Genomic DNA, 14,616 nt, shown 5'->3' with positions numbered 1-14,616 from the left:
CTCTTTCCCCTATCCAAGATGCTACAGGCCCCTGGAGCTTGCCTCTAACATATGTTTGCCATTTATTGTGAAACCCTTAGGGCAGTGATTCTCAGTCAAGGTGCCATGGCACCCTGGGGTACCTTGACATCCTTTCAAAAGTGCCACACAATGTTAGAACTATTAGGTGTGAAAACATGATTCACAATATAAACCCAGAAATTTCAAATAGGAATCCATAGTGTTAAAGACACTCTGACCTGTGGTGGTCTTTCTCAGTTCTTTTTAATAGAAAAATTACTCTATTATTTTTTCTGTGTGACAAAAATTAGTGAAAATGGAGAGCTGGCATTTTCTGAGAGGTGCCTCAAGTCTAAAAAGGTTGAGCACCATTCCCTTGGGGGATCAAACATACCCATGCTCAGTGGTTAGAACAGGAGGCTAAGAATCAAAAATGTGGGTGGGGGGCTTATTTCTGGTCTAACATTGAATCACTACGTGACCCTGGTCAAGTGACCTTTATCTGTCTCAGTTCCTCATCAGTGAATGAGAATGCCAACACAGTATTATTGGTGCTTAGAGGTGAGCTGCAGAGGGAAAAATGGGGTGGTATTATCTTGGTCTACAGCGAAGAGCTGAGAAGGTCTGAGCTTTAAGAATGAGCAAGGGAGGGGAGAGGAACTGTGCTAGTTCTTTTTCATTAAGACTATCAGGAGAGTCAAGGGTTGTCCTCCCACCCACCCCCTTTTGTGTTGTTTTGTTTTGTTTGTTTGGACGCTTCTTGGCTGTCTCATGAGACGAGAGGCCTGGAGGTCACCTTGGCTGAAAGCATCTTGAAAGAGGACTTGTGTATAAGGATTTGAGCTCAGCTGGTGTGAACCAGAATCCAACAGTTTTCAACAGGCAGGTAGGAATTACTTCCTTTTCTCAGTGAATTAGGCCCGTACCTCCTTGTTTCTTGTGATGTCACAGACCTATGAGAGCTTCCCAGGTGCCCTGACAGACTCCTAGAGTACCAGAGCTTGAACTCCATGTAATACACAAGCAGGAAGAAAAACACACTCTGGCCTTCAATATAATAAAAATGCAATGAAGGTGGCAAGTCTAGTTTGTTTCCTTTTCATGGGTCACTTTAAGAAACACATGCATCAAGTAATAACAGCACTGACCTCTTGCAAGGACACAGGGACGCTGCGCTGAGATTCCCAGTGATGCTACTGATGTGTAATGCACTCTTCTAATGCTTTATATGGATATCAGGCTCCCAGGGAGATTGCCAGGAGGGTGAAGTATATATTAATTTCAGGTGCTACCAGCCTGCTTTGGGGATAAGTGACAAGAATGGAGTGTGTTGATCTGTGCACTACATCAGGGAACTACCTCAAAGGCAGATAACCTACCAGTAACCCTACAGCTTCTGACAGAGGCTTGTTGAGTGACCACAGGTGTGCATAATGAATTTATCCTTGAGCCACTGGATTAGCCTGTAACTTGATTTTTATAGATTAAATCAGAGCAATTTATGGAGGCTTGACTAGTGCAGAACTCTGGAAGGTAATTCCTTTGACTGGTAAATGGTGTATATTTGTAACTGTGATAATGTTATATACAGTTTTCATGTAATAAGCAAAGATAACTTTCAGCATTCTATGGGCTCAACGAAGCCAGGTAGCTGGGCAAAAGGGAAAGCCTGGGAACGCTTCTCTGTGTCTTGGAGGAAAGAGACCTTTTTCTTCCATATAGAACTTTTTGTGCAGTTGTACTTGCCTGTTGAAGTTCAGGCAGCAGGTCTACAGTGGAGGCCAATGGACATGATGATAGGGCACGGCCAATCACAATGTGATGGGTCATGGTGCACTGAGTTCCAGGGGAGTTTTATAGTTGGCTTTAACAGGGGCAGGATTTGGGGCTGGTGTTCATTGCCTATACATAAATTGATCATTCTATACAGGTGGGACCTAGGTCCTGGACAGAGAGATTCAGGAAGTGCTATTATCTTAAAGAATAGAACTGTGCCCCCCAAAACCCAGCCTGTATGAAATCACAAGTAACTTTCTTTCTTTTACATGTGCTGTTATGATTTGAGTTAACATCCAATTGGGACTGTGCTTGCTGTGTCCATGACAGATGTGAGTGTGTATGTGTAAACCTCAACCAATGAAAGAGGCTTCTTGGGCTGAGAACAGAGCAGGCTGAAAGAGCCTTCCCAGGAGGGGCTGGGGTTTGCCTGATTCACCCCAAGGAGACTGAAGGCCTTTGAAGAGTATGCAGCTGTTAATACAAAGGGCTCACTGAAAGGACAAAGCAGATAAATGGTGAAAGGAAAGGAAACATGCTTAGATCATGGGCTACTGGTAAAGTGGAGAAAACAGCAAGGGATTGTGTACTCTTAGGAAGAGAGCTGGATGGAGGTGGGAGAGCAGAGAAAGATGTCAGTGTGAGCACTGGGACAGAGGCAAGTGGACATTAAGATGGAAGACTTTTAATCTAGCATAATCAATAGCTTTATCCTGGCCTGCTAGGCTTTGTAGAGCATCCAGCCTTCCTCTGTTTTATTTGACTTCCCTTCTATTTACTGTGGTTCCGTCTCCATTTTCTAGCTTCCATGTCAAACAAACCACACTTGATTTATTCTCAGTGCAACTGACAGAAGTTACTGAGGACAAGCAATGACTGGGTGTGCCTGGGGGAAGGGAAGCAGAGCCCATGTGGGCATGGAAGGAAGTACCCACCAGAGCTCCTGCTTAAGCGCATGGGCATAGGGGGGCCCACCTAAAAATGGAGCTGGATCTTGTGCATCTTGGCCAAATCTCTATTGTGATGGATCAGGCCTATAACCTGTACCCACATGAATGAAGGGACCTGATCAGAATCTTCATACAGGTATACTGATTATGAGCGATTTACTTTCACTACAGTATTTGACTGACTCCCTCCCAATTCTTGACATAGCTAATTTGGGCAGCCTGAGGCTGACCCTTGACAGAGGGTACATCTACAAATGCAATTGCTCTGGGGTGGGTTTACTCTAGAGTAACTTACTCTAGAGTAAACCCATGCCAGGCAGGTGTCTACACGTGTGGAGAAGCAGGAACAGATTTGCCACCACTGACCCTGCACCAGCCAGAGGGATCTCTAGGCTCCCCATGTTTGCTAGCTCAGGGGTTGGCAGGGAGTATGGGGCCAAGAGACAGCCATTTCTTGGCAGGGGCTGGGACACTGCTTCCTGCCCCCAGGAGTTGCCTGTTGTTGGGGTGGGCTCCATCACCAGAGCATGGGTGGGGACAATGTCCCCCTGCCCCAGAAGCAGGAAGATCCAAGCCCCAACTCTGAAATTGCAGAGCGGGGGCTTGGAGGTTGTTATCTCCCAGCTCTGGTTTCCATGATTGTGGAGTGGGGGTTGAGAGCTTCCTGCTGCCGGGGCAGTGGGACATTGTCCCCACCCAGGCTCCAGTGGCAGAGCCCGCCCAAGCAGCAGGCAGTTCCAGGAGCAGGGAGCAATTTCTTGCCCCCTGCTTCCTGGCTGACTGAAAGCACATTTGCTCACAGTCAGCTGTCTACATGTGCCATACTGCACAGTAATTACTCACAAGTAAATTTGCTACTTGAATTTACAGGTAGGAAGTTTACTCACGGTTGAGCAAATTTACTGTGCAGTATGTGTCTGCACATGTAGATGCGCCCCCAGAGAACAGAGCAACTGGCCCTGTCATATGGGATAACCTAGTAGCAGCCAAAATGGAGCCTCCTTTCCACCCACCCACAGAGTCTCTTATCTATTCTTTTGTGGCTGGAAAATAGCCTCAAACATCTGTATAGTTGGCTCTTGTGGCTTTAACTAAGTAGACAGGATGACCATTGCAGGAGGCTCCATATCTCTCCATTTACTCTGCCTCAAGTTCTCTCCAAAAGGCAAAATGGCCAAGAATCTGCTTTCTGTAGGGCAAACAGGTTTCCTTTCAAATCATACCCCCAAGACATCCTGGCCCCTGCCTAGAATGATTCATTTTTGGGTGCTGGTCACCCCTCTATTGATGCTAATGATACAAATATCATACTCAACATTTTAATAACAAACAGATGACAAAGCTGTTTAACCCACTAAATATCTAGGCTTCTTCACTGCTACCCACCCTGGGCTCTCTGCAGGTTTGCTGCTCAGGCAGATTAAATTCCAGTTAGGTCTCAATCCGGTGGATGCTGTCAGATGTCAAGGAGTCAAAAAGGCAGCTTAGCAGCTTTTCAGCCTAGGGAGAAAAGAGGGTGGAGGGAGAACCATGATGTTTATGTGCACACCAAAGGAACTTCCTGCTAAGGGCAGACACGCTTGCTTTTAGTGCTGCAGACTGACACGGCAGCGAGAACTTTTTACCAGGTACCAATAGTAAGTCCCTCTGTATAGCTAAGGAAACCCCAGTGCAGAGCAGGTGATTAGCCCAGAAGAGAGGAATCCTCTTGTTGCCATTGTTACAAGGACATCAGCAATACCCCCGTTTCCAATCAAAGAGATGCAAAAATGAGAACATGCAAAGTGATGGATGGAAATGCTACAGATATCTCCCAGACTCCTCCTTCTTCTCCACCCCAGTCTGGCTCTCCTACTCAATTCTTTGTCTGTCATGCCTGCATAAGGCATGGAGAGAGAGAGGCTGGGGGAGGGCTGTCCTGGTGGTCTCTGCAGCACTGCAGGGCATATCTGGAGTGGAGGTGTCCAGGTTTCTCTTTCCCCTCCCCCACACCAGGGCTTGTGAGGGGGTCCTTGAAAAAATACATCTTGGCTGTTGGCTTCAGTGCCTGCCATGAAGCAATTCTCCTCCTGCCAGCAAGAGTGATGTAAAATTAGATTAGAGGCACTTTACATCATTCTGGCCCTTTTGTCCTGCATGAGAGGGCTGGAGTGGGGTGGGGAGCTTCCCCAGACTGTTTGGTACAGTCTGTTCCTCACTGGTCTCATAGCACCATTCTCTTGGCTTACTAAGATATTTTCCCTTCAATGCAGGGTTTGTTATGTAATTTCCTGCTTCAACCAGAACTTAAACTTCTGGTGAACAACTTGAAAATGCTGTGTTGGGGAGCCGGGAGGACTGGGGGATTAGAGCTGCCAGTCCAGGGAGGCAGGTTTGTCCATTCACTGGATCACTACTACTAAGAAATAACAGTTCAGTGACCAGGCAAATCTTTACACTCTGACTGGCTAATGGTGGGTACTCAGAGGGCAGGTATTCACATACCACAGAGTTACCATGATATAACTGTCTAGTAATTATACAAATCAGATGGCCAAAACCCATCAGAGTGCTTGGAACTGCATAACCATGAAGTCTCATATAGATATGGCCATGGGTCCTCCAGGCCCTGTGATTTGCTGGGGTCATTCTATCTTAGCATGAAACATGCTAACCATGTGCTTTGTTAAACAGAAATGTGAGTGAGATCCTACAGAGCCATAACTAGACACTAGGAGTGCACTCCCCATGCTGACCCCAACCCAAGAAGCAAGTCCTAGAAAACAACATACACTTCCAGCCTCTCTCTGGTGTCACCATACTGCTCCTTGTCCAAGTGGTCTTGAGATATGATGCTAAAAACTAATCTAATGGATTCTTCTGCATCACACAGAAGGCAAATATGAAATGTCTTTTCAGTTCTTCCTGTGGCTTAGCTCCACCCACAAAGGCTTGAGCTCTGCTCATGTTATCTGTTCAAACCCTGATGATTTCCTCATATTTAACCTAGTTGAACTTTATTTAATATCTATTCTTGCTCATTAGTTCTGACCTGGAAGGCTGGATAGCTTTTATGAACTCATTAGCAAGAGGCCAGACGGTCAAACCTGGCTCCCAGGAACATCCTCCAAGGCAATTTATAGTCATCTATTGGTGAGTTAGTTGCTTGGGTTCTGCCCAGTCATTTCTAAATCTATCCTGAGCTTCAGAGCAAAAACTCATTTGCCAATGGGAGATGGTTCATCTTACCGTGTATCCTTCACCCAACAAGGAAAAGCACCATATCCATGACCAGCATAAAGGGGTTTTTGCAGTTTGACTACATAATGCCAAACCATCATTTTCTCTTGTCAGGACAAAGCTGACAGCTGCATTGGTAAATTACAATGGACCTGATCCTTTTCTCAGTGAAGTCAGTGTTTATAACTAGCTTTCAATAGAAAGAAGATTGGGATACATGAGGATTGGACACTTCTTTTGTTTTGTTTTGTTTTTTAGGGGCTATGGAAAGGCACAACACTAAAGTGCTTTAAAGCAGGGAAGACTTACTGCTTGGAGGTGCATGTTAGCTGAACTAATATAAGTGCTTTGTTTGTCTGCTCCTATATTGGTACGCTGGAGCTAAACTAATATAACTTAAAGTAACAATAGCTTAACCTCTATTTAGAGAAGAGCAGAGCATAGAGATGTCACAGTGGATCAGCTGCAAAGTGTTGTAATTCTAAAGATCTTAAACTGTCTATCCACACCCTATGTATAGCATTGCATACACATCCCAACACAGGAAAAGCATCATAATCCTCTTTGTTACAGGCTGATTTTTACATTCATGGTCAAAAGACTAGTAGGGATTTTATATTAGAGACCAGCAATATAATGCTTAAGCAAATCACAGGGCACCCCAAAAACAGACAGACAGTCCACACCTGTTCTCAGGTCACATCATATTGCAACATCTTAGCACCTGGCCTACTGGAAGCAGTAGGCATTACAATATAATAGCCTCAGAGCCATCTAAGAACTGTATTAGCAAAGTTTCCAGGCCATTGTATCACACTCCGAACTCAGCATTATGGGAATTAAACTGCATAGCAAGAGTAGCGCAGAATGCCTCTTGCTAGAAAAAAACAGACAGGCACTGCTGAGCCTGGGGAGCTCCTGATTTGGCTGCATACAAAACACACCTTTAAGAAGGGCTCTTTCACAGCTGTAGATCTGGATTCTGGTACTGAATGTTTATCTTGTGGGAAATCTGCTGCATGGTGCCAGTTCTAATGAGCTCTGTCCTGTCACAGGCACATCTAAAACCTCCTGCTGCTTTCTCAGTGAGCAGAACAAATCCATAAACAGCCTGGTTTGCTAGCAACCATTTCTTGGTCTGTCCCAGATCTTTTATACCTGCTACCACTGCTTGTTTAGCCAGGACTTCCTGCCTCCAAAGCTTGCTGTGGGTTTGGAATTGATCCCTGATGAACTTGACTTAAAACCCGGATTTTAAAGGCACTTAGCTCTCACTGATTTCAATGGGAGTTAGTTAAGCATCTTAAAAATCTGGCTTGTTTGTGTCTTCATGTTTGTAATGTGCTATTAAAAAAATCAAGCCCACCTGTTGCTTTATGGGTTACTGACCCCACTGCCCTTCCCCCATTTGGATCAGAGAGAAGTCCATTCTGCGGGAAAATATATAGGCTTTATATTAGGGTTGGCTGAAAATCTTTCACCAATACTGGTTCCGATTAAAGTTAGATTTCTTACTATACTTGTTTTGAAAAGCAGCTGATCTCTGGAGATGTGCGATACTTTGCCAAGATCCTCCCATATTTTGATTTTAAGTGTTACCATGCTGTCTCGTGGGGGTCTTATGCCTCTAGTTATCTCTATGGGCTGGACTCTTTGCCAAGACTACATCTCCCAGGGTGCCATATGGCCAGAGGCTTCTAGGAAGCTCTACTTCCCTTCACCTTCACTAAGAGAAAAAGGTTGTTTTTGTTGGAATTTTCCTCCCATTTTCAGAGAAGCCCAACTTAATATATACAGCCAAAAGCACAATGAGAAGAAAAATGTACCAGGATCTTCTCTACTTGCCTGCTTCTCAGTTTGGGGATACAGAAGATGCTTCATACAATCCACTACAGCCTGGTTCTGCCAGCAAACACTGGGGAAGTAGAGAATACAAGAAGGGAAAAACAAGTGTTATTTGGTCATTTAACCTATCAGAGTCTGCAAATGACCTAGCTGCGAGGAGGGTTCTGTTCTGTGCCAGCAGCTGTGGCCATGTGCATCTGTTGCTGAACTTCTTTACACAGATAAATCCGGGTTTTACAAAGCTTTGTATAAATGGATTGGGATTCTTAAAATATAATCCCTCCACCATACAGTGATGACCTGTTATGTAATAGGGTCTCTGGGGCAGTGGGGAAACAGGCTCCCCCACCGTTCACATTTATGTTCAGTGGAGAGAAAGGATCTCAGATAGGTTAATTCCAAAAGGCTTAGGTTTCGTTTCTATTAAATGTACAGGACTTCTTATGCTACTCTCAGTGCCATGAAATCTCCATGAGTCCTCCCTTTACCACTTTCACTCTCAGATCCATCACAGCCCCACATGAATCAGCCAGTGAGGGAAGAGGAGATTGTGGGGTGAAAGGGAGTAAGACACTGGGGTAAATACTGCAGGAGTGTCTAGATGACTTAGGGGACTAAGTCCCAGTGAAAATCAGTGAGAAAGGTTCCTAAATCATTTAGCTGCTTTTGAAACCATGACCCATTCCTTACTGTTACAACTAAGTACAGAGTTTGGGTGTCAAAACCCATATAACAAGCCAAATTATCCAGTGATTTTACAGCACTCTTGGATCTATTTAATAACAGCATCTTATATTTCTATAGCACATTTCCTCTCAAAGGAAGAAGTTTAAACACCTCAAAAAGCTTGATTTAGAGCTCACTTGCAGCCACCTCTACTTGGAGAGGGTGCCTTGTAAATAAGAGACCATCGAGAACAATTTTCTTTCCCCCCCCCTCCCCCCCCCCGACTCCCTTTCTTTCCAAATTACTTTGAGGATATTGGTTAAAAATGTAAAGCCATACGCCAAAACTACAGATAGGGTTTGTTCTGGGATAATTATGCTTCAGATGCTTGAGTCAAAATATTTGTTGTTTGACCCCATGGAGAAGAAGCAATGGAATTCTCTGCCCTGAGTTATACGGGGCAGATGAGATGATGTAATGATTCCTTGCACTCTTACAATCTATGAATTATTCAGTTAAAATGCACTGAACTTTTAAAAAACACAATAGTCATGCAGCTGCAACCCCAGGGTATAGGCAGATGTAACAATTGTATCCATATCAAATGATACTGATATAAGCTGTATCAATGTAACTTCCAGCTGCAAGGTTCTGTAGAGCCAGAAGCCTCCCAAAGCTGCTCCAATTTTAACTCTGTTTCATTCAGGGTTAAAGTTCCAGTGATTTGGTCAGTTTGTATCACAACAGGAGCATGCAGATTGAGCAGTTAGATTGGATCATGCTAGAGACTAGGAGTGTGTGTGAAGTGGGCCCTATTTGATTCGGATTCGGCCTGAATCAGGGACAGTGATTTGATTCATTGATTTGGATCACTGTCCTTGATTCAATTTCAGCCAAATCTGAATCTGAAGATTTAATGCTGATTTGGAGAATCAGCGATTCAGACGTAGACACAGCTTTAAAAGTTTTTTCTACATACCTTGAGGTAGCAGGCACGGCTCGTGATTGCTACGATGCTGGGGCCCTCCATGTACTCGGCGGTGAACCTGGAAGTGGACCAGAAGTACTTCTGGTCCATTTCCGGGTCTTCCAGGGAGTGCACTGAGCCCCCCCCCTTCCCCCCTGCATCTCCCTGGGTTGGCGATCGGCCACAGGGGAACCCTGGGTGCCCCCCCAGACCCAGGAGGCACCAGTCACCGAGCTGGGGAGGCGCGGGGAAGTCCCCCACATGCTCCCCAGCTGACCCAGAAGTGGATTGGACGTGCTTCTGGTCCACTTTCAGGTCTGCTGCCAAGCGCACTGGGGAGCCCCCTGCACTTTTGTGGGATGCTCCATGCACCCCAGCATCGCAGCACTCATGAGCCCCTGCTACCTAAAGGTATGTAGAAAAAACATTTAAAGCTCAAATCTTCAAATCTTTCTGAATCTCTCCAAATAGATTCAGAGGGTTCCAATTTGATTTGGAGAGACTAACGGGTCTCCTGATTCGATTCAGATTTGGAGATTCGGCCCCTGAATTGGGCCAAATCGAATCAGGGACCAAAGCTCTGCACAGCCCTACTGGAGACCCAATGAACTGAGCTGATAAAAGAAAGCGGGCGAGTTTCAGAAGCACTGTTCTGTACTGGGATGCCATCCCATTGGATTCACCTCCACTAGTTCTTGGACTGGGTTGAAGTTACTTGTCATCTCCTCTAAACATCTACTTAACTCTGGTCCTCACTTTTTATCTTCACATGGCAAGCTGTTCATAACCCCACACTCTCACTTCTGTGCTGCTTGGAGCAGATCAAATGGAGTTGTGCAGAAACTGATTATTTTTGTTTCCCTTTTGTGTCACACCTGCCTCCTTGTCTGTTTTTCTTGAGCTCCTTGGAGTGGACACAATCCCTTTTTGAGTGTTTTTTGCCCAGTGCCTTGCACTTGCAGAGTGCTGTTATACAGGAATAATAACTACTTGTTCAGACTGGAGTATGCTTCAGACTTTAAGGAAGCTCCCTTGGACAGCAAGTTCTTCAAAAGTGACACATCCCTCTCATATGTGGCACCAGAAGAGCCAGCTTAGGAAAGCACTAATAGGCTCTTAACTACAAATGAAAATACCAGCAAAGCTTGCACTGTCTTGGTGCACACCTGCTTCTTGTTATGCATTATAGCTAATGCTGTGATAAAATGAACAGATTTGCAAGCAGATGGTGAATTTTGCCCCCACTATACAAAGCATGAGTAATGGTTTTGTTTTGAAAAGTGGGGGGTGGGGGTTAATGGGGATTTGTGAAATGGAGTCCACTTCCCAATCCATGGGCAGCTAGGGAAGAAGGCAAGAGGCTGGAGTACAGGCCACACTTGCTACACATTCTGTCATGAATCTTTGGCCAAATTTTCCTAAATACTAGCCTGTCCAGGCAAATACAGAGTCAGCCTTGACAGAGCATTGCAGACCCTTTTTGTTTGGCCAGTTGATGCTCCTTTGATCAGCCATAAGAGCCACCATGCATTGCCTTACAAGTAAAATTCACCCTCTAAGTGAAATCTCACCTTGACTGAGAGGAGCTGCCCTGGAGCCGGAGCAGGGTTGGTTCTATGCATGAAGTCAGGTTATTGACATAGACAAGGAGGTATGTAGCCACATTACTGACCTTCACATGAAACAGCATGGTGCTCCCCCCCCCTTCCAGGATGAAATCACATGCAATTAACTGAAAGGGAATAACTCTTATCCAGTAGAGGACCAGTGGCCTTGTCCTTGGCTATCCAGAGAATGATAATCCCAAGAAATGAACTGATTAGGAAAGTTCAGATCTTATTTGGCTCTTTGGCCACACTAATGCTTGCAAGCACTAGCACTTTTGAGTTCCTCCTTCCATCCCATCTGACGGTGCTCTCTGGAAGCTCTGAGGACTGAACAGCCTGACTCTTCACAGCTTTCTCAAAGGGGCTGTGGAGGTGAGAGCTACGTGATCCCTCTTGCAGAGGGTGACACCATACATGGTCTCTGCCATGTTTTTGACCCAGTGGGGCCACCAAAAAAAGCCACATACATGCAACTGCACATCACACAGCCAAATATCAACTCCCAGTGCTGGGAAACTTTGCCTCTTAGAGCCAAAGGGTTAACAGGTCTGATAATAATTCTGTTCCACTAATCAGATCCCACAAGAGGAGGTTCTGTTTCTTCGATCAGGTTTATTTCTGTACCAGGCATTTGTGGTGATTTATTTAACAGGCTGAGCTTTTATTTTGTTCTCTGGCATTTGTTTGATGTCATTTTTTTCATGGCACATGCAGAATCTGTACAGATTTTCTCCCAAGAATGTTATTGATTCCAACGCAGGCTTATATTTCAGAAAATGTTCTGTATCTATGCAACCGCATTGTAAAGTCACCACACCACCCTTCCCAAGTCCTTGAGAGATGCCCCAGGACCCAGTCATTAAAAGCCTGGATTTAGTACACATGACTTAAAAAATGCGGAATGCTCTGATGTGCTGATGCATTAAAACTCAATATAAATAATGAAGAACATGTTGCCTTTGAGAGGCGCCTAACCTTAGGGGAGTTGAGTTGGAAAGGAATTGTAGAGAAGACAGTTCAGATCAAGTGCTTTCTACCACAGATTGACATGGTGGTCAAGAGTGCAAATAATGTGTGGTTGTCTTTGCTTACCTGTCCAGCAGGAAGTCAAAACAAATAACAGCATTGTCTCGCTGTGCTGCTAACACCAGGCATGGACCATCCATTAAGACAGAGCACTGTAAGAGAGGGAAGAACACAACTCTGGTTCTGAGACCCACTTAAGTAACTCTGTGATCCTCACAGACAAGCTGATAAAGCTCATTATTTGATGCAGGGGAGGATGAAAAAGATGCAGTAACCCATACTTTAAGGCACCTACTTCATCTGAATCCTGTTAGCATTAATTTCCCGTGGCATTTGATTATTTCTATTCATTTACCTCAGAAGCAAGGTACAAACAGGTATATTGGAAAGAGTTACCTCAGGTTTGCTACTCATTTAGCATTAAAAGGTGCCTGCTAGAACAGAAGGATAGGAATTTCTGGGCTAGAAACCTTGAGATAGCCAAGCACAAATACTTATCACGAGAAAGACCTGTCTCCCATCCAGAAGGGGAGAGAAAATGCCATAATGAACACCTTTGGTTTAACAGCGGCAGGCTTATCTGGAGATATGCCAGCCCCTTCCAACTCTGCCTGGGAAAAATGCTTTCATTGCCAGGAGGGCAGCCCCTCCTAGCACTGCTCTGCATCTATTGTGCTACTTCCTTTTGTCCTCCCTATACAGTTGTGCATGTTCCCGTATTCCTAGGGACTGGTATCCTTGGGATAACCACAGGAGATGAAGCTGGTGCTTAGTTTAATTGGTTGCTACTTATAATTGCTCCTCTTTGCAGAGGTAAACCATAGGTTTAAAAGTCAGTCTGAAAATATCTTCCCTGCCATTATTCTCAGTAACCCACAAGACTCATATAACTGAAAGATTAAAGACAATTTTTTTCTGTATTTTTGAGTTGGGTTCCTGTGCATTTGATGGTCCTTTGTTTATAGCTGGTTCCAGCATAATCAATTCCCCCTGTTGGTTACTTTGTGCATTTGACAGCTCTTCTGGGATGTTGATCTTTGCTGCTTTGCTCCCCTCAGTCCCTGACTGGATGGTGTTTTTTCATAGCAACTGAGGAGAGGAAAAGATTTTGGGCCAAATCCTCTGCAGGTATAAACTGGTATGGCTCCACTGACTTCAGCAACATGTTTTGTGATAAACATATGTTAAAGCGATTTGTTGGATCAGGGCTAGAGTTCTCCACAACAATTAGCAGAGGAGTAGAACAAAATCCCTTCCCAATATCTCAAGGGTGGAATCACCATGAAAGGGAAGGCTTATCTAGCAAAGCAAGTAAAGGAATAGGATTAATGGGGTGAAATTAACAATGGGGAAACATCATCTCTAATTATCAGGAAAAACTTCCTCTCTGAATCAATGGAAATGCTCCCAAGAGAAGATATGGATGCTACTGTATTTAAAACCAGGCTGGATACAGCTCTAGCAAATGTACAGTATAGAGCAAACATGCATAGATAGAGGGGGATGCACTGGAAGGCCTAATACAGATTAGCCATGTCTAAAGTCTTTAATACAACTAAGCAAAACCATGAATGTATCAACTAAGAAAACGGCTCTTCTTCTTGGGGAAAGGGGAAAGTGCAGCTCTCACTATTCCATACCATTGCTGAAACCTTGCACTTTGTCATGCTCAGTATCTCAGAGACAAGATGAGCCTGGGATTTGTTGAACACGGTGAGTCGTAACCCTGTCACTGTGAAACCTTGGCCGATCAGCTGGTCTAGTAGTTCAATATAAGGTGGGTGCTCCGAACCCTGAAGGATTATCTTGGGAAATATCAGGCAAGTGGTTTGGCAGAGTGTACCTAGAAGTGGCAGGTCTGATTGGAGAAAGATCAAAACACAACAGATGGCTGTTTTCATTTATATAAAAGAACCTCCTCTCAATCATTCTCCCCTCCCCCAGTCAAATTAAACAACAGAAGGATCAGAGCCATTCATGCAACATTACATTATGTAGGTTGGCTGCAGATGTGATTGCATTTCTCCAAGTGTTGAACTGATGTGTACATACCAGAATATAGTAATACAGTAGTATTTTCAGAGAAGTCAGACAAGGACAGCTCCTGATTTGCTACAGGATATGCTCTTCCATTTAATTTCTTCCAGACAAAGAAATCTGTTAGTCCAGCTGTTTATATGATCTGAACTGTGATGCTGATCACAGACATAATATTTGACGTATTTACTATGATAAATCTGTTTGTTCGTGTTGGAGTATTGGATAAACGTGAGCCAAAGGGAGAGGCTTCTTTGTGTCCAAGCGCTCCCTCTAGTGTCCCCAATGAGATCACAATATGAATGATGCATTTGGCTTACTAGAATGTGATCCCATATCTAGGCTCTCTCAACACAGCCCCACTCTGAAAAGGGCTTTCTTAGATGATATTATGCTAGAGTATTATGGTAGGTAAAGGCATTATTTTACTTTTCACCCTACCTGAAGCTCCTCAAAGTGAAGACACATCATAGGAGTAGTATTTGCATGACAGCACACAGGAGTTAGGACAGGGTATAACATG

The 14,616-nt window shown here is 44.4% G+C and overlaps 1 protein-coding gene across 1 annotated transcript in view; it reads right to left on the bottom strand.

Annotated features, from left to right (window-relative positions):
• Positions 1–4,039: 4,039 nt before the first annotated feature.
• Positions 4,040–14,616, bottom strand: part of LOC102388050 — a 53,968-nt gene continuing 43,391 nt past the window's right edge. Inside the window, exons 7-10 of the mRNA XM_006035447.3 lie at positions 13,697–13,914; positions 12,123–12,208; positions 7,791–7,860; positions 4,040–4,226 (exon numbers count right to left, since the gene is read on the bottom strand). Coding sequence (XP_006035509.1) covers positions 4,158–4,226; positions 7,791–7,860; positions 12,123–12,208; positions 13,697–13,914 — 443 coding nt within the window. The 3' untranslated portion in view covers positions 4,040–4,157. The remainder of the gene's footprint in view (positions 4,227–7,790; positions 7,861–12,122; positions 12,209–13,696; positions 13,915–14,616) is intronic.

This window comes from Alligator sinensis, unplaced genomic scaffold (genome assembly GCF_000455745.1).
Source record: "Alligator sinensis unplaced genomic scaffold, ASM45574v1 scaffold449_1, whole genome shotgun sequence".
Lineage (NCBI taxonomy): Eukaryota > Metazoa > Chordata > Crocodylia > Alligatoridae > Alligator > Alligator sinensis.
This window is presented reverse-complemented; position numbering and strand designations above follow the sequence as displayed.